Genomic DNA, 20,289 nt, shown 5'->3' on the forward strand with positions numbered 1-20,289 from the left:
AGGTGCCATTAGAGCCTCATTTTAAAGGAGACTGATGGGCCCGGCTCACGGGGCTATGTGGCCTATCTTTTAATCATAAATGAGACCCCTCCCTCACTGCCCTCTCTCTCTCTCCCTCTGTGGGTTAGGGGGGAAAGTGCTGTCTCAGCATTCTCCCACTCCCCTCCGCCCCCTTTCTGTTCTGTCTTTATGCTTTTCCAGCCCATCGCTGATCGGGGGCATCAGTTCCACAGAGGTGACTCCATTGCTGTCACTTAGGAGCCGCAGAGTCCTGCTCTGTCCGAGAGACGGAGGGAGACAGGGAGTAAGAGGGAGCGTTGGGGGCGTCCAGGTGGTGCAGAGGTGACAGGAGGGTCACGCTAACGACAAGACGTCTTCTGAGAAGTCTTGCTCCAGAGTGGACGATGTTATGGCTTCTGACCCCGTGAAACTCTGCTAAAACATTATCTTTGTCCAATGGTACCGAGCTATAAACACCCCTTCATCCCAGCAGTCTATTACCTCTGCAGAGTGAGCAATATTTCATGAAATCATTTTTACACACACTCTCTCTCTCTCTCACACATATAAACAGACCCTTTCTACTCTTTTTGTGGACTGTTAAGTTTATCTACAAGTATCGGGGAAAAAATAGCACTTGGAAAGTTTTGGAAGAGTTATTGGGGAAAAAGGTAAAATGATACACGCTCACCTGCAGGCCTGTGCAATGAAGTCCTTATCACCACACACACACACAGACACACACACACACCCACACACAGACACACACCACCCCCATCTCAGCGCCCCCTTGCCTTCAGTCATTGTCTCTCATGCAGTCCTGCAGGGGGTAAACGTCAAACTCTCCAAATTGGATGAAACATTATGGGAAATATTATGAGGCAGCCTGCTGCTGTGATGGCTAGAGGCTTCTGGTTAATTGAGTTGTTGCCCGCGCTGCATACTGAACAGGACCCGAAGACGGCAGACGAGTCGGGGTGGGACGCTGCTGCTTTTTTTTTTTTTTTTTAAGACATTTTATCTTTATTGGTTATTGTGCAGTAGAGTCAGGGTAAGGCCACAGAGAGTATACTACACGGTATACTACAAATTCTCAGGGTACTCCAGCTTCCTCCTATGGTCCAAAGGTAAGATTGTGTTTTGGTCAAGTGCAGACTCTAAAGACTGCAGCTGCCCTCAGACCACTGGAGTTCGGACATTTTCCTGAAATGTTCCAGAGGGGCAGTATGTGAGAACACAAATGTCCGAGTCACTTTTCCTGCCTCGTGGTGTCCCCCACTTCTTGTCTAGTGTCAGCTATTGATTGATATTGGCTGAAGGAGAAGTGATATAGATAACAGATTGATGGATATTTCAAATCCAGATTGAAGAAACTCCACTTTCCCCAAACTCTTTTGATACATTACAATTACACCAAGTCCATCCACGACGCCTTCTGCAGCGCCTTCAAAAGTTTCTGTGCCAGAGTCACTGAATGATTTCCCCTCTTTAAGCCTGACATACAGAAATCTTTTATCCACAATATTAGTCGGAAAAGGAAGACAGAACTGAAATTTTAAAGAGAAGGGGGAGAAAAAAAGCGAAGAGAAGAACTTTTGATCATCGTTGCGACAAGGCTGAGAAGTAACATTTAGTCATTAATGTCAAAGCGGATATATATGCCAGGATTTATATATTAGCATTAAGAGAAGCCTATTAGAAACGCAGCTCATTCTTATTCGGGGTCACCAATGAGTAATAATCTTCTGCAAATATATTCTGCTGGGGAATCTTTTTTCTCAGTCAGCCCAGTCTTTCCCACTGGATAAAAACAGATATCTACACATTGTTTATGACAAAGATGAAGGAACGACAAGGTGTTTTCTGGATGTGAACCTAAAGTGGCCCATGTGTTAGAGGGTGAATATGCTCCAAATGTCACAAAAGAAATTCAGGCCACCCTTGGTTGAAATGTATTCTTGCTATCACATGTTTATGAAGAAGTTATTTTATAATAATATAAAGTGAAATTCCCATCTAAAAGCATTTGATAAATTATGAACTATGGCTGTGTATACTGAGTTTCTACTGAACGACACATTTTCGGACATAAGAGTAACCTGATGCAAGCTGCTTCCAGTTTAAAAGAAATAACCCCTCAATTTAATCTTTCTAGATAAACGTCATGAGATTCTTTGAATGCTGTCCTTAGTTTGATTAGTTTGTTGAAATTCACAGTAATAATGTTGCATACGTCCTCATCGTGTTCACGGGCTTTTCCTCGCAGCCTCAGAGTGAGGAAGAGCGAGTTTCCTGGCGGGTACTTCATCAACATTTCTCTGTGGGTCAGTGTCCTTCGTTGGCAGAGCACATCAATTCAGAGGAGACATCGATCACAGCCGCCTCTCGTCACATTGACCAGCTCATTAGCTGGACTTAATATACGCCGAGGGAGCAGCGAGGCTGCGTGTCAGACCTGCAGTCTGGAGGAAGTTGGCTCGGAGATGTCGAGGTTTAGAATACAACTCATACAAGTGCAATGAAGAGATGAACATCTGTTTGTCTATATAAACCTTTTCTTTTTTAATCTTTGCTCTGTAATCAAGTGGAAGAATTTTAAATCCTGCCGAGCTGGCAAATAAAACCAAGCTACATGTGAATTTTGGGGTAATAATCGATACCGGACAACCTATATATTTATATCGAATACCAATGTTTCATACCAATTCAGAAAGTAGTCCGTCCCTTATGAAGAGTAACAAAAAGTAATGTCAGGTGCGGTGGATGGTTGTACAACACATGCAGGGCTTTTATTTCCCTGCAATTAACTTTTTAAAAACATGTAACAACCATCTTTCAATTATTTTATTTTATTTTAGGTATTAAATTATTCTGTTGCTTAACACTTACAGACTGATTATTAGACATAAACACTTTCTAACCTTAAACATTTTGCACTGGTATAGTAACACATTTTAGAACTGGATGGAAAATGTTGTCATTAAACAAATCTTGGGGTTTTGCAGAACGGAGCAAATTTCAACATATTTGTCTAGTGAGGAGGTTGAATTAGCAGAAAGTGCTTTCAAGTTATGAACCAAAGTTTAACGTTTTCAGACACTGAGATCGGACGGGTTTGTCTTTGTCATTTGAAAAATGCAGCAGGAGATTATGAGGATTTACATTATTTTAGTTTCTTCACTTTTGTGCGTGTTAGAAACGTTTTTGACATATCCACCCACTTCCTGTAAATTCACGTTCTCACCAGCAGTCCCTCCGGAAAAAAATCAGGAAAATGTTCGAAGTTCAGTGCTTGTATGTAGAAATTAGAAAACAAGAGGTGCTGCTACAAATGAATGATATTCACCATCTTTATTCCCAAAGAAAGTTGTGTGTGTATCATGGCCCTCTAGGTTAAAACAATGCTCCCTCCCACAGATGCAAACATTCACTCCAGAGCAAACCAGAGCGTCCAGGCTGACTGCTCTCCTTGTCGGCCCGGCCCACACACAGACGAGGGCCACATTGTGCCTATTGTCTGACTAACTGGAGGCTACTGAGGAGAAAAGGGGGAAACTTGTGTAAACAAGCGGCAGCTTTAGCATCTCAATGTCCCTGCATGGGTGTCTGCTGCTACGTAATGTGTTGTGCTTGCTGGCATCATGCATTCTTCCCTGGGCAAACTTTGGACGAGATCCTGCCGACCGAGCCTCTGTCCACATCTTCTGAGAATATAGTCAGAAGACATGAATGAGGAAACAACAACACATAAACATCCTTAACTCGTATTTATCAATGAAACTGAGCAGAAATAAAACACAGCAAAGCGTATTGAACTGTGTCGACACAGCCAGTTGTTTATGTGGCTGGAGGCTACCGCATGAAAGGATATTCAGGGTTTTCCAAGGGGATGTTAACATCTCTATAGCGCCCCCGTTTGCTTCCTTTTTTCCTGTTATTAGTAGGTTAGGTTCCGTCACGTTGTGTTTTGCATTGAGCGGGTTAGAGGCACGAATAACAAATTTGCTGCAGCTTCATCAGGTCGTGCAGCTTTAGTGCCGTCAGCCATTGCGCTGCTGTTAATCACAGTGTGAAGTCAGAGCAGACTCATAAATTTATACACACTTTTGACCTCTGTGTGTCCTTCGTATTTACCTTTTCACACAGTCACATTTTAAGAGAGACAGGGCTCTTCTGTCTCTAATAATTACCGGCTAAAGACATCCCTTTATTAGTGTCTAGTTTTGTAATGCTGCCAAATAACACTTTATTGCCCTTTAATTAAATATTAATGGTAGTGTCATTACATCTTCATTCATAATTAAAGCGCTGCTAACGAGTGATATTGCATATTAATGTAATTAAACACCAGCAGTGTTTGTGTGTGTGTGTGTGCCCAAGCTCCCCCGTGCTGTTGTGATGTGAGCATTTGATTTAAACAATAGAAATAAATGTTTTTATTTACAAAGCAAAGCACATGACAAACGCATTAACTGTACTTTGCACAATCCGGTCTCTAGTGGTTACTCACAACATATTGCACAATCCCTCCCCTGACAGTATAATTACATTTATATTTTGTTTCCTTTTTTATATTCGTTCTATTTATACTTGCCCAAATACACCACAGCAATTTCCTTGTATGTGTAAACCTGCTTGGCAATAAAACCTGATTCTGATACGTTTGATTCTCCAAACCTATGAAAACTAGTATACAGCAGTGTCATGCACGTTGATTTTACTCCTGGTAAAACTGTGCATCTTCAGAAAATGACGACCTGTGTATTAGGTCTTTAAAGAGATAACAGCACCATTCTCCACCAGACTCCTCCCACCAACAACTGATCAATGCCCCATAAGGAACTTAGGCAGGAATGGTAAAAAAAATAAAAGAGGCTCCATCCCGACTAAATTGACCCCCCGCTGCAGCTGTAGATTACAGGACTGGCCCCTCACCTCCCCCTGCAGTCGACTTCATGACTCCCTAAGATGTGCGAGTTGGTAATAATGCAAGATAACAAGGCAGCTTTTGTTGTTCTTTTTGGCAAACAGGAAGTTTCTGCCCCGGGGGCTGAAGTGAAGAAGCAGCACCAGCAGGATCGCCATCTTTTAAATCCCTCCTTTGGTGGCATGACCCCTGACCCAGCCTCAGAGAAGGTCAGACAAAACTTATCTCTCAATGAATAAACTGGTGCCCCCTTTAAAGTCAGCACGTTAATAATTGCCTGGAGTCGGTTCTTTTTGGATTATCAAACAGAGTGTTACATGTGTTGATTTTTAATTAACAGGATGCAGCAGTGGAGGTTAGAATATGACACTCAGTGAGCGAGTTTAAATCACATTTACTTTACTTTATGTGAGATTTAAACCAAAAGTAAACAAATCCACCTCGCCAGTAATGAAAACTATTAAAAATAAAGATGGTGGTCAAAACTATACAAAAATAGGACTCGAGTTGTATAAAATGATTCTTTATTTTCCACTTAACAACAAAACCTAAGGAAATGGACAATGCTTAAAAATATGTAGTCAATGAGTCAACCTTTTGGTTTTGCCACACTAAGAATAAAATTGATAACAGTTGCAAAAATCTCTGACAAGTCCAGGGACAAATGTACGAGTCAGTTGCTGCTGACATTTTCTGGAACTTTTCCTGCCTCCTAGTAAAGAGTGAGCCCATGTGAGGAAACAGGAGGAAAATGTGGGTTGATGAAGTTTCGCAACGTTTTGTGATACACGACAGATGGATGAAAAACAGATCAGTCCCAAAATCTCGAAAAAGAAAAAGAGGAGCAACAAATATGTCAACATGGAAAGACGAAGGGATTCAGGAGCTTTTGGAGATACAGGTCGACGTTGGCATGATCCATAAGCATAATTTATGTCCTGTCCTGCCTCCTGCATGTTCTACCCAGACTCCACTCTTCACCTGAGTTTCCGACTGTGAAAAGCTATGCAGAAAGGAAAACTCCAGAAAATGTCCAGAGCCGATTGTCTGCACATTTTATGCAAAGTTCATTTTAATTGTCAACAGGTCATAGTCTGCACCGATGCTCATCGCCAGCAGTATAATAACACAGGTCCGGTATCAACTCTGCAATTTCAACAAACAACCCGCTCCTTCATCAATTGTGCACAATCCAGAATCCTCATGTAAACCAAGAGATGAGCGAATGTTTTCCACACAGTAATGAAAGTCACATTCACCAGGGCACATCGCAAACACAACACAGGCTGCAGCCATTAAAAGTCAATCGGGGTGTGTGCTGGGTAAACAAATAGCTATGATTATTCCAACCTGCCGTCCTCTGACAGCATTAAAACATCCTTCAATTAGGCCGCGCTGAAACGAAGCTCTCTCTCCACCTCTCTGTCACGTACCATCAGTCCCACCACGCTGCTCCCGCTCCCCCGCTCCTCGCACACCTTTCACTCATCACGATGTGTCAACTGTTTGCGGGAGCGGGAGCAAAGATGGCTGTGCTCTTTGACCTGCGTGGAGATGGAAGCGGTGCACAGGACACTCAGTCTTCTGTGGGCTGGGTCAGTCAGAAAACACCTGAGGGTCTTTTTCTGAACTTTGGCTACACAGCTGGACGAGGGAGAGAACAGAGGAGATCTCACTCTCTCCCCCCTCTGTCATTACGTCTCTGAGTACGACACACGTTTGTTGCGTTGCTGTCGTGCCAAGCTAGAATATAGACCTCTAGAAATGTGGCTGTGATTGTGACTTGAGGGAATTCATCAGATTGAGACCACAGCCCTCAAAGTTTGTGTTCACAGGGAGGGTTGGTTTTTCACCCCTGTCTGTTTGTTGGTTGATTTGTTTGTTTGTCAGCAGCATTACACAAAAACTACTGAGCGAATTTGCACGGAAATTGGCGGAAGGATGGGACAAGGGCCAAGAAAGAATCCATTATGTTTTGGAGCGGATCCACATCAGAATACTGGAATTTATTTATCACGTTATATAATATTGATAGATGACATTTTCACCAATGTCCCAGGAAATAACTCATGGATCTTAAGAAAACAGAATTCAGGTCCGGATGATTGGAGGATTTCAGTCATGTCAGTTTCACTGGTTTTCGTTTCTTTATGTTTGTTTAACGGCATTAATAACATAATTAATATTCCTTTTTTAGTTCCGCAACAAGGAAATTTGCATTGTAACAGTAGCAAGTAAAGTAGTAAGTAACAAGGAAATACAAAGAAATATATGAGAATAGAAATGGAATAAAAGCTAATATATACAGTGTAAACAGAATATGGACAGAATATGTAGAGTGTGAGAAAATGCTGCAAAAGGACACAACAGTTGGAACAATCTGTCTTTTTTGCTAATTCCAACGGTAACTTGTGACACTAGATGCTTTGTCAAAATAGTTTCATATTGCAGCTTTAGGTTTATATTTGATCATGACATGTTTCAAGCCTCCAAACTTCCAACTTCGTGTCTCCGTCAGTGCCCTGAGCACAGCAGCTCCGACGTTCAGTGTCACAAGAGAGGCTTTTTCTCTCTCTCTCTTATTTCTAAGGACTAATTTAATCTTGAGCTGATTCGATTATTTAAGTTGATTCATATACTTTGTGCAACATGTGACAGGCCCACAAGGGATAACGGCCTCGCCTTAAATCAGCCCCATGTTTCTGTCAGCGCCACAAACACTAATCCAATTTATTATCATTATGAAACTGTTCAGCCCATGTGGTTGAATTTAACACAAGTTCAAATCCAATATATGTGGTATTTTCTCAAGAAATAAGTCTGTTCAAAGTGAAATTACGTCTGAAGTGCCACCACATCAGTGAGCGAGCTGGAGAGGCTCGCAGCCATATGTAGGTCAGTTTCAGCTGAAGAGGAGCCATTGTGTTTCCTCTCCTTACAGACTGTTTGTATCTGATGTCTGATTCACTGAAGGACAGAAACAAGCAGGAATTCCGGTGCTGAGTTTTTAAATATGAAACATGCGAAGTTGATTTACTCGAATCTCAGCAACGTGTACAAATTTAAATCCATCATCAAAACCCAACCTGTAACATCCTTTCAGTGAAGTGTTGAATGCACCATACAACACAGCGATGAACAATCTTAATCTTCTGAAGGACCTGAGGGGTAAATTACTAATTAATTTCAGCACAACAAGCAGAAGACAATATGAGATATAATGTGTGGTTTCCTGTGGCTGATCAGGTTTTAAATGGGTGTAGTTATATTGATATTAATATACACAAGTTTATTACATTATTCATCCATCCATCGCCAATCGTCCCCCACTTATCCGAGATCGAGTCGAGGAGGCAGCCAGTGAAGGAGGATATTCCAGATATTTCTCTCCCCAGCTATGCTTTGCGGCTCTTAATGGGGGATCCTGAGGTATTCCCAGGCATGATGGGATATTTAGGCCCTCCAGTGAGTTCTGGGTCTCCTCCCTGTTGGATTTCCCCGGTAAATTTCCAATGGAAGGAACTCGAACCACCTCAACTGTCACCTTTCGACGTGAAGGAATAGCGGTTCAGCACAAAGCTCCTCGCAGACGTCTGACCTCCTCAATCTGTCTCTAAGGCCCGATCGCCCGACGGAGAAGACATATTTTTATTTTGGCCGTTTGAATTTGCAATCTCAGTCTTTCTTAACTACCCAGAGCTCATTAATAGGTGAGTGTTGGAACGCCACTTAGCTCCCGGTCTGGTAAGATGCCCGGGCTGAACAATATTCAGATTATTGAAGATTGAGATGAGATCTGGATGACTGAAGACTCAAAGTCCAGAGTCAATAATCTTGCGTCTTGTTTTCTAACACTGTTTGTAATGTCACTGACCTTCCTTTGCTGAGACGTGTAAGATTCACTGTATTTGTATGATTCAGGTACTGTCATTCATCAGGTCGTCACATCACTGCTTTCACTCAACAACAACAGCAGAACATGGAATACAAGTCACAAGAGTGGTGATGTATTGCACTTGATTCAAAACATTATACCAGGGAACATTAAATCATATAGTCTAATCTAATGTAATAATATGTAAGTCAGCTGAAGTGGAGGAAGAAGTGTCTGAGGACATCTGATAAAAGCCATGTGCTTCTCATCTGTACATATTCTGACACTGGAGAAATAATCGTCAAATGAGGTCAGGGTATATGTTTTGTGGCCCATTCGGATTCACACGCTATGACGATACGTTATCACCCTGAAGAGAAATAACTGGTTGGAACTCATCCTCGTCACCAGACCACACACAACCTTATTTCACACTTGAAGGAGAGTTCAGAGTTCAAACTTCAGAATTATCACTTTTTTAGAGCCAAACCTCTGCAGCCAAATTTTTAAGTTCTGCCAAGTGTGTGGAACTGACGTGACTCAGCTTTGCACGAAAAGATGCACGTCCAGCCCGCGACTCTCGACAGTCGTCACATCAGCTGAAAAACAGCTGAGGCTTCGTCGGGTAGATTAGCACCGGTGGCTAAATGCCTTATTTAAACAGTCCTTTGCATAAGGAATCACCAAGGTGCATAGGAGCTATACATTCATTTACAACCTGGAGCCGTGCCAGAGAGGTTTGACAGAGTAACTAAACATTTCACGGTGGATGAGAGCTGCTAAATGTGTTGTGACAGCCGGTAGTGTGTTTTGTTTCTTACAAAACACGGCGCGCACACAGAGGGAAATCTGAGACGCACACACACACGAGACACAGTACTGCAATACAGTGACACATGCATAGACACCTGTGATCCACACACACACACACACACACACCTGTGCAGATACTGAGGTCTCCCTCGTTGTCCGTGGAGAAATTACAGAGAAGACAATGAAAAATGTTAGGTGTTCAGAGGAATATTAGATTAAGCTAATCAAATCTGAGGAAGAATTGTTGCAGAACATCATGGGAAAACATATCTATTATGAAGACGTATTAGCAGTTTTATTTGTCTGATTTTCGTTTTATTTCTTTCAAGCACATATTAGACTCTAAAATCTGCTTTTCCTCTGCTTCAGCGTAAATAGACTCACAGCACATTTAATTTCCAAAAATACCCCAAACAAGACGGTCAAAATGTTCCAAAGGTCACAGACTTGGCAGGGCGTTCAGTTTTACATATCTCGGTGTTCTCTCTTTGTGCAAAATAGATTTTTTTATAACTCAATAAACTTGTTTTGAGGTAACCGGCCTTTATGGTAATTGAATAACTAAACAGGATGCTCCAGTGCTACTGCAACAATCTCCACCCAGGCGAGGGCAAAAGGCTCATTTTGATTGGCAGCGAGGATACTCCCTATCTATTAGTGCATTCAAGGCAAACCAGAAAATGGAAAGTTTCTGACCTACGAGCTGCGAGCATCAACACAGAGGGGACAGTGTTGTGGTGAGTTGCTGTACAGGAAGCTGAGCAGTTGCACTAAGCTGCACTTCTGGCTCCTGTGACCTTGACCTCTGCTCAGGTCAGAAACTTCTCACGTCCCAGCTGCAGTGAGTAAATCTCTGAGTCTGTGACAGAGACACAAAAACAGGGAAGACCCTCATGGTGCACTAATGCAAATCTGCTGCCTGTTTTCACGATGTAAGGCCAGAACTATGTGGGCACCCCTGTCCACCACTGGCGGAGGCGCCCTTTTCTGTTTCAACGTGACAATATCCCTGCGCACAAAAAATCCAGACGACAAAAAATGGTTTTCCCAGTTTGGTGTGTAAGAACTAGACTGGCCTGCTCAGAGCCCTGACCTCATCCCTGTGTAACACCTTTGGGATGAACTGGAACGCCATCCGTGAGCCAGACGTCAGCTCTGTGCCTGTGGCTGAATGAGAGCAAATCCCTGTGGCCAGGTTCCATTATCTAGTGTAAGAGCCTGAAACCAGAGGAAGATGAGATCAACAATCACATATGGATGTAATGTTTGGGAGGCTGAGTAGTGGAATTAAAACGGGCTAAAACAGCTGCGGAGAAGAGCGTGACTCAGGCCGCATTTTTCTGTCTGACACAAACTGAGCGAGAGCGAGCAGGGACCGAGCGCGACCTGAGACCGACAGGCATTTTGGTTTTTATGTCCAAACTCGGCACAACCCACTAGTCTGCTGTGTTTGACTCTTGCTCACAGCAGGCGTGATGTTCCTTCTCTTCCCTGTTTGTTTACTAAACACGATCTTATCTCTTTCCGGAGAAATAATAAATAACTTGGGAATTATGAATGATTTTTTTTTATGCTTTCACTTTCTTCTCTTCCCTGTGACACCAATGTTCTCATTCATGAGTCCCACTCTTAACATATGACTCAGTGAAACAAACCTCCAATGTTCTTTAAAACCTCCTTTAAGGCAAACTGGTAACCCTTTGATTCCTCCTCCCTCTGTCGCCTCATGCATCCACAGTTTGAGTGTGTGAGTGCAGTTTACAAAGATAAACAGCGCTGGTGTCGGAGGACTGAGAAAAACAATTCCCACACGGACCAGGCCTGCATTTCATAAAAAAGGGCTTGATTAACACATAAGTGGGCTTAACATTTGCAATAACTCTGCTAATCTATGCAAACTTTCTTTAGCCTTGTTGCAACGATGAATGCCTGAGCGGCCGTGCAAAGGCGTATGGTAAAATATACTCTGTAAAAATCCGACAAAGAGAGACTTTTCTTCCGGCCTACAAAGGATTCCAAGTTTCGCCATCCTGCCCAGCTGCCTAGAATAGACAACACAGCCTCTTTTGTCGGGGTGAGTCAATCTGTGTGGGTGTGAATGCATTAGCCCTTCACAACAGAATTATGCCCCTGGACTCCCCCGCCTTGCTTTCAGATATTCTGTGATAGGTTCTCGCGGTCATGTTTAGATCACTTCCGGGCAGCGGTCGGCCATAAGGGAAGATGAATGGTGGCCTTTGAGATGCTGAATAATTATACTTGGACCTGCGAGTTGGGGAACACATAACCCTCAGAGGGCAACATGACAAACATGTTTTTCGGGGCCTGGTGACAAAGAGCATGTTTTGATGTGACTGGGCATATTCCCTGAATTGAGTCATGCGTCAGGGTTATCACTGTGGTGCGTGGGCCTTCAGTCGCTCTATTTGTCCATCCCTGCACTTTGCTTTTCACTGTCTGACTAATAGATTTATGTGTGTGAGCCCCTGTGTGCATGTGGGGGTATAAGTGTATCAATACTGGCATGCATGTACTCATGTGTAGCAGGGTTAAGCGTGCGTCTGTGTGTGTGTTTTCATGCATGTGTGTGTGTGTGTGTGTGTGTGTCACTGCAGCCTGAGGAAAGGAATGGACCACAGCGGCAGACTCACAGTGACAGACCTCTCTGAAGTCATCGTTTCCAACAACAAGCAGACCACTGGTCATTATCACGCACACACAGCATCTGTGCAAATGTGAGTTCTCATGAAGGTCCATTGAGTATGAAAGAGCGGCCAGAACAGCAAAACCTAATGATCTGTTCTTTTTGTCCAACACACAAACCAGAATCCACTGGAATCGCTGTGGATAAAGAATCTGCGCAACGCGGTTTATGTTGATTTACACAGTTTAAAGGGAGATTCTGGAATTTGTCAACCTGAGCATTTATTAATTCACTCAACACCTCCACTGGAGGTGTGGATTTGGGGGAAGCAGTGCAGACGTCCTATAGATTAACAATTAACTACAGTGCAACAGAAATAGTCTTTTGTCTTTGATTCTCACCAAAATCAATGTAAATTCTAAAAAAAACATCCATAGCAACAGACTTAAACATTTGTGTTTTCACATACATCCCCTCCAGAAGGTTTCAGTTTGAAATCCATGTAGCTGCAGCTTGAAACAAACTGGTTCGTCTCTATCGATGTGGCTCTTGAGTCTGTATTTCCACAATCTTCACAATACAGGTGGTAATAAAAACACTGACATGACCAATTGTCTTAATATGTAAAATAAAAGACAGATACTGAGAAATTGAAGGTGAAGCCGTGGAGATCAAAGTGTTGACGTTCTGTATAAATCTATGCTCATAATGTAGGATATAGAAAATTACTATATACATCATCGCTGTTGGTCTTTACTCTCTTCACATGTATAAATAAAATTCATTGGAGAATTGCCCCTTGATGCAAATTACAAACCACCCATTCTCCAGCTCACACACACACACACAAGCATGCAGGCCTTGGCACCCCTGTATTCATGCACACACACTTCACATGCGTACATCACACACACACACACACACACACACACACACACACACAGCTTGGCTCATTAGCGGTGACATGTGACGTTTCGACGGGGCAAATGAAGCTCAACAATTGATGTCAGAGCCTTACAAATTAAACAAATGGGGGACCGCCATGGTGTATTAGGCACCCCAAACCCCCTGATGAAAACAGCCGCGGCACACGCCAACACAACAACATCGTCTCGCTCTCCTTTCAAGGCCTCGGAGAATGAAGGGCGCGCTGTCGTTGAGCAAAATGAAACTAACCGCGCATTGATTGCCAATTGAGTCCTTCGACGGGCAAATAAACAGCAGCGTTTTGGGGATCAATATGACTGATATGTCAGTAAACGCATCGCAGACTGTAAAGCACAGTAGGTCAAAGAATGGATGTCAATGAATGAGTATTGTCTGCAGGTGAAGTGTGCAGGTCATGATTCTCTTGTGAAAATCGTTTTGGTGTGTTTTTTACTAATCCAAAGTGATGCTAAGAAACTTGAAGATATTTCCAGTCGCAGGATTTCAGTTTTAATCAAAATTACAAATTTGATTCATGAGTCTAATGTGTGAAGTGCATTATGAAAGTTGTGTTTCTTTGAAAAACAAAGAGTCGCATGGCAGCGGTGGTTTGGGTTTTGGGTGTTGATAGAATTACATTAGCCAATTTGTCTGACTGGCCGATATTCATTTTTGGTCATTGGAGGGAAACCACAGAGAAGCTATTTTGGTTCAAATATACAGCGCTCTAAAAAGCTGAAGGAAAATAAACAGTTAGATTCTAAATTTCTGCAAAGGGGAGATTATTTTCCTGCATGAGGAAGATCATGCAATATGTTTGAAAGTCAGTGACCATGGTGGGGTTATTTTGTTCACGACTGAATGTCTACTTTAAAAAGTTCCTCAGTATTTCCAAACTGCAGGGTTCTCTCAAAAACATTTTTGAATAAATTCTTCAGAGCCTGACGTGCACAGTATGTGCGGCATCATTCTGCGTGTACTGACACACAACATGGAGCTTTTCGTTTGCATCTCACGTGTGTCTGAGCATTTGTTAATCCATATGCAAACACATTGTCCATCGACAGACCTTCTGAGGGGTGAAACGTCCTGGGATCCGAGGAGAGGAGCGGTGATGAGTCACGATTAGGATCTCTACGATTCACAGCACCTGCACACACTACCTGCCAGACGCAATCACGTCAAATCAAACTGATTGCAACACACAGAAACACACCAACACACACACCTTTAAACAAAATATAAAGAGTTAGTGGCACTAGTTTTGCACAGAAAAGCACAATAAGATCCTCCAGACACACACCTGCAGTGAACACAGCGCCGTAACCGCACACAGTAAGTGCACATCTCCACCGGCCCATACAATCACACATGTACACAGGTGTGGCAGGTCCATTTTGTTTTCACTTACCCTCACAGCCCTTTGCACAATCCCGGGCAAATAGGACCTGATGTTTACCGCAGCAGATATATGTGTACAATTTCTTCTTTGGCTTTGTAAAAACATGTTGTAATGACAGTGAGAAATTGTGTTGGGAATAAATGCATCATCTCAGTTTGGGAGGTATGCCTCATCATAAGCCATCAGACGGTGTGTGTGTGTGTGTGTGTGTTCATGTGTGTGTTCATGTGTGTGTGTGTGTGTGGAGAGAGGAGGAGAAGAGAGAGATGGAATATCTAAAAGGGGTTAAGTGCCAGGGTTACCCATCCAAGGAGCATTAAATGAAGGCTCTCACTTTGATGGACACCGGCACCGGGATCCCTGATGTCCCAAAATATTAGGTTTCTCTTCTAATAATGTTGGAAATATTGCCTACTGTCATGATTAATCTGGCTGGCTGCTGGGCCTGATTGCAGGTGACGCGGTCACAGCACAGTGCCTGTGTTAGTTTCCACACACCGTCAGCTTCGCTCCACACAGAGCTGCAGCCAGGAGCCGGGCTGATAGCAGCCATCGCAGCTGCCACTAATGTAATGTGACGGCAGAGAAGGAAACCTTTATTTTAATTCAAACAACAAAAGCCAAACAGCCAAACTTAACTGCGTACCCAACATTTTCCCTCCGACGTGATGAGATCTCTCCGTCTTTTCTCCACCAAAGTCCTTTTGCTCTTTTCATTTTCTCCCTTCCTATTTTTCATTGGGTGAGCTAAATCTCGTGTGAGCCAGTTCTTACTGGACGAGGAGCAGAGAGGAGAAGAGCGTCTGCAGAAAAAAAGTGGAGGTATTTGCAGATGTGGAGGAAGGCACAAAAACATTTGTCAAATCAAAGGCTTGAATTATTGCACACAGTCAGGTCAGTTTCACATGCCACTTAGAGCTCCCATTGTCCTGGAGTCGAACAAGACCCTCTTTATGTGACGGGCTTGAAAAACAACGTTGGCCCTTCTCATAATCAAATCTGTAGATCCCAACAGGCCAGCAGGCCCTGCCACTTGGAATTCTTTGCATTGGCCATGGTCAGGACGTGCTGTTTGGCCTCAACAATGGCAACATTGATTTTAGCACCATGAGAATTTTGGTTGAGCTGTAAAAACTGGGGCCGGGGGGGGGGAAACACCGATCTCTGCCTTTTCCCAGGAGTGTGTGTGTGTGTGGAGCTGCAGGGGGAAGGTGAGTCACTCATAGGCTCCGAGGCTCTGACCCGCCGGACCTCTGGCTTAATTCAATCAGTCCAAGCATCATTAGCCTACCATTATCAGACATTATCTCCTAGGCTACACAGGACAGTTATCCTGTGCCAGCTTTTTGGAAAAAAAGGGTAAGACACACACACTTCCTGTCCTACTTTGCTTCCTCTTGCACGCCGATGCGCCACAATTGGAGGCTAATTGTTTCGCCACAATCGAGCCTTGTTTACACGCATCATTTTGAGAGAGTGCAAGCCGGTGTTTTGGGAAACTGATGTTACATTGATGTCTTGTTGCTATGGGGCTGGGGCTAAGGCCACGGCATGAAGGCATGACCTTCCTGTTTGGCTGCACAGTATCTTACTGAGTTGATACAAATTACCCTGCTTTTCGATCTACCAATTTAGCTGCTACTTAGTGGGCAGGGGTCAAACCGAGCCCTTTCATGTGGGGCATCTTTTGAAGTGGCTTGCAGATTACTGTGAGACTTTAGCACCCAGCGTCTTGAAGCAGGGGGAGGGAGTGTGGAGGGAGGAGAGCGCTGAACAATGGGCCCCCCTTAGAAAAGCCTCTAAATCTTGGTGGCGAACTTCAAAAGAGCCCCCGGTGTCAAAGCCTGTGTTGTGGCTGGAGCTGGACACGCTGTTTTGCTGGATATAAATGTTTTATTAGAGGGCACACCTCCTCAGGCTCACCCTGTCACTATCAGAGGTGGGAGGAACAAGGGGGACACTGTTTGCCCCTGAGAGCAACATTAAACATAATGGGCTTGCATGCATGCACACAGCAAGAAAAAGTTATGCATCAAACACCATAATATGTTGACTTTTTTACAGCTTTGCGGCTGAATTTATATTGTCACCTAGAAAAAGGAGCCGTTTTAACATATATATGCAAAATGAAGACAGTTTATGTATTTTAAAATAATTTGCCGCGTGCAGTAATTCTAGAAATCTGTACTCTGCCAGATATTAAAGCCATGTCTGATGATAGAGTGCCTAAAAACGATCACACGCTCATGATGATGATTTGGGTTTGTCATATGCAACATCACGTTGCCAGACAAATATCACAATTTGCTAAAAGTATACATAATTCATCACCAATCAGTCTTGCCTCCCCGTGCCGACTCCCGTGTTATCCCAGAGAAGATAGATGTGGGAGCGGAGCCCTTTGAGATCCAGATGGTACATTCCCAACAATAAGGTTTGGGCTTCCTTTGAGAAAATGATCCTTTTCCTGTGTGCGACACTCATGTATCATCGTCAGCCAGTAATGAGGTGATGCCTCCAAATGAAAATCTCGAAAAAATACATTTTCTTTTCCGCTTCCAGTTTTATCTGGGATCAAATTAGAAGCAAACGTTCCACCTTTGCTGGCCTGTTAATCATGCGACAAACTGCATGCATTCAAAAAAAAAGAACATGACAGGAAATGAGAAGAAGAAATGACGAAGGCAGAGCCAAAACTCAATTATCATGGTTGCACCACAAACTAATGTCTTTGTATAGCATGTGCTATTTACTAAAAGACTAGAACATTGAGGATAATGTGAGGCTTTTGACTTTTATTAGTTTATTTCCCATTAAAATCTGTTCTGTGCTGTCTGCTGCATTGTCGCCTTGTTGATCTTGTTGACCTTTCCCCCCGAGCTTTGATCGTCTCAATCCGAATCTCACTTTGCCTCTTTTCTTCTATTTTACAAAATGTACGAGTCACAGTCATAAAGGCAGCTCTTTAGCTCAGCAGAGCTGTTTGGACATTTCATATCTGGCTCTCTTTGCAGAGGCCCTCTCCTGACCCCTATTATGCATTCTGGACTTAACGTCAAAGAGTGAGGAAGAGATTTAATTTGTTGACGATTGCCACCGATCTCCTTTTAAACGGCTTTTAATTGATAATGGCAAGGGAGAGCGGTGAACTTTAAATAGACATTCTAATTATCGGCTTTAAGAAGCAAGGGCTTTTTGGGAAATGTTATGGCATTTGGAATGGGATTAATGGGCGAGCAAGGCGCCGGCCACCCCGCAGCTAAATGACATTAAAGCGGGAGATGAGTGGTGCAGCTGAAGGGAGCAAACCCACTAGTCACAGGAGCCAGGGCGCCCACTGCCTTGGGCACACACACCGTGGGGGTAACGTGCAGGGGAGGAGGAGGGGTGGAGGTATTACATTATCCAGCGCTCCCAGACTTCACCCGGCATGGACACTCTGATACAGCGAGGCCCATTCTTCACATATGCAGTGATCTTCTGCTGATTAACAAAAATCATTGAGGAAGACTCTGACTTTAAACTCGAGCAGATACTGAGATGGCGTAAAAAGATATTTCAAAACAATTTTTTTTATTATAAATGTCACCACAGCTCAGTTATAGTAGATTATAGTGTAGTATAGATCATGGTATAGATTATAACAGGTGATAATGAATTAGACAAAAGCTCAAACTTTCTGTCCTCGAGTTTGAGTCTATAAAAAAGTCGTTCAACCTTGGTGGAATAATTAATTGTTTTTTCTTTCCAAACACAGAAGCTGAAATATTGCTCTCAGTCACTGGTAAGCACTGTTAATAAATACATCCGTTTTATATCAACTATTATATAACGGGATAAAACAAAACTCATATTATTTATAGTGTTTTCTGATCAGATGCCACTATCAGCAGGATAATATTGTTTTCCAGTACCTGTCAAGCCTGTTACAAAGTTCAATGGTCAAATTGTTTCATATGATTTTCTCATCTAACAACATTATGCCGAAATTAGGTTGGAGGGATGGACCATGAGAAAAGATGACGTTTTGGAAAAATATCAAGTTTAAAAAAAGTCGGTAGGTAGAATTTCTTAATTCAAAACATCTGATTCTCTTTAAATGTGATGTTCCACACAAGATATGTTGTTGTGCAGCTGTAAAATCAGTCGCTTGCCCAGCCTGAACTATTTTCTTTACTTTATTACTATCGACCCAGAGATAGTGACAAGTGGGACAAGAGTCTCTGTTGTCAGGGATCAAATACTGAATACATACTGTGTTATATACTCATATATGTATAACAGCACAGACACTGAGGGTTTCCAGACAAACTCTACTATCAGCAGTGGAACCGTCTCACTGCAGATAATAGAAAATGTGTTACCTAACAAGTCTAACTCAATGGGGTCTTAATACACACCTCTGGCACCATAATAGCCCGAACTAATTCAGCCTGGCTGGCCCTCAGTGGGTCTCAGTGGTCTTGCTGGGTGTTCCAGACACAGGTTCCAGTCCCCTGTGGTCTCAGACTGGAGGCCCTGGGTCTGCGGAGGCTGGAAGCTGAGCAGCAGCACTGATGGATCAGATGCAGGCCGACTGTGGGGGATCGAGCCAAGGCCTCGGGCGTTAAGATGAGACATAATGGAGGGATTGAGGGTAAAGCCTGCAGAAAGACTAAGGTGAGATGGGACCATACTGGATATACGGTGTTTTACTCTGCAGCTCCACACAGAGAATGATGTGTGGCAGGATACATATGTTTGACATGTAAACATATATATATATATATATATATATATATATATATATATATATATATATATATATATACAGACACATATAAAGGAAGGTTGCTGAGACTGTGACTGTGATCTCAGCACTGTGATTTGCAGCACTGTTCAGGGTGATAGATAGAGAGATCAAACTGTTCGAAGAAAGAAACGTAAAGAGTAGGACATTTTAAGCTCAATTATTTTAGTTTATATCTATTTAATGTAGATTTTTGTGCTGTTATGACACGAGCCAATCGCACATACCACAACATTTACAGCCTGAGGTAGATTTCCCATTGATCGGCCATTAAAACATATAAAAGATTATCAAAAAATGATCAAAAACAACAGATATGCAGTCATAGATATGTAATTTAATAGATAACGGTATCTTTAAGAATGGAGCAATTAATTAAAAAGTGTCGGAAGAAGACCAACTTTTGTTCTGAAAATCTTTCATAAACAGTATTTTATAAAAGCTCATTGAAAAAGGATAAGGACAGGTAATCTCTTTTCATGCCACATACTGAAACAGAAACAACAGGGGTCATTTCAAGAAGACGTCAACTGTGTTAAGGACCAGATTTGGCCTGTGGACTTCACTTTGCTCGGCCCGAGGCGAGAGGATGAGACCTGGGGAGAGTTGAGATGAGGCTGTCACACTTCCCATAGATCAGTCATTATCTCTAATCCAGTCACAGCGCTGGGATCACCACCAGGCCCATTCATCTAGAACCGTCATTAAAGAGCTAAATGAGAGCTGCCTCTGCTAATGAGGTAATGAGAATTTCTGTGGGCCTGTGTGTGTGTGTGTGTGTGTGTGTGTGAGAGAGAGAGAGAGAGAGAGAGAGAGAAGGGAGGCTCAGAGACACATTTCAATCCAGTGAAGAAGCTTTAAGTTATAGTTGGTGTATTAGAGCAGAGACAGATGGACGTATAGACGACAACAA

The 20,289-nt window shown here is 42.9% G+C and overlaps 1 protein-coding gene across 4 annotated transcripts in view; it reads right to left on the reverse strand.

Moving 5' to 3' along the window:
- Positions 1 to 20,289, reverse strand: part of itgb3bp (integrin subunit beta 3 binding protein) — a 121,577-nt gene that overhangs the window by 40,861 nt on the left and 60,427 nt on the right. For 2 of the 4 annotated variants that reach the window (XM_069521637.1, XM_069521638.1), the window contains exon 8: positions 19,540 to 19,972. The exons of the other annotated variants lie outside the window; for them this stretch is intronic. In XM_069521637.1, coding sequence (XP_069377738.1) covers positions 19,887 to 19,972 — 86 coding nt within the window. In that variant the 3' untranslated portion in view covers positions 19,540 to 19,886. Of the gene's footprint in view, positions 1 to 19,539; positions 19,973 to 20,289 lie in introns of those variants that run through there. 4 annotated transcript variants of the gene reach the window in all.

Source organism: Paralichthys olivaceus, chromosome 3 (genome assembly GCF_024713975.1).
Source record: "Paralichthys olivaceus isolate ysfri-2021 chromosome 3, ASM2471397v2, whole genome shotgun sequence".
Lineage (NCBI taxonomy): Eukaryota > Metazoa > Chordata > Actinopteri > Pleuronectiformes > Paralichthyidae > Paralichthys > Paralichthys olivaceus.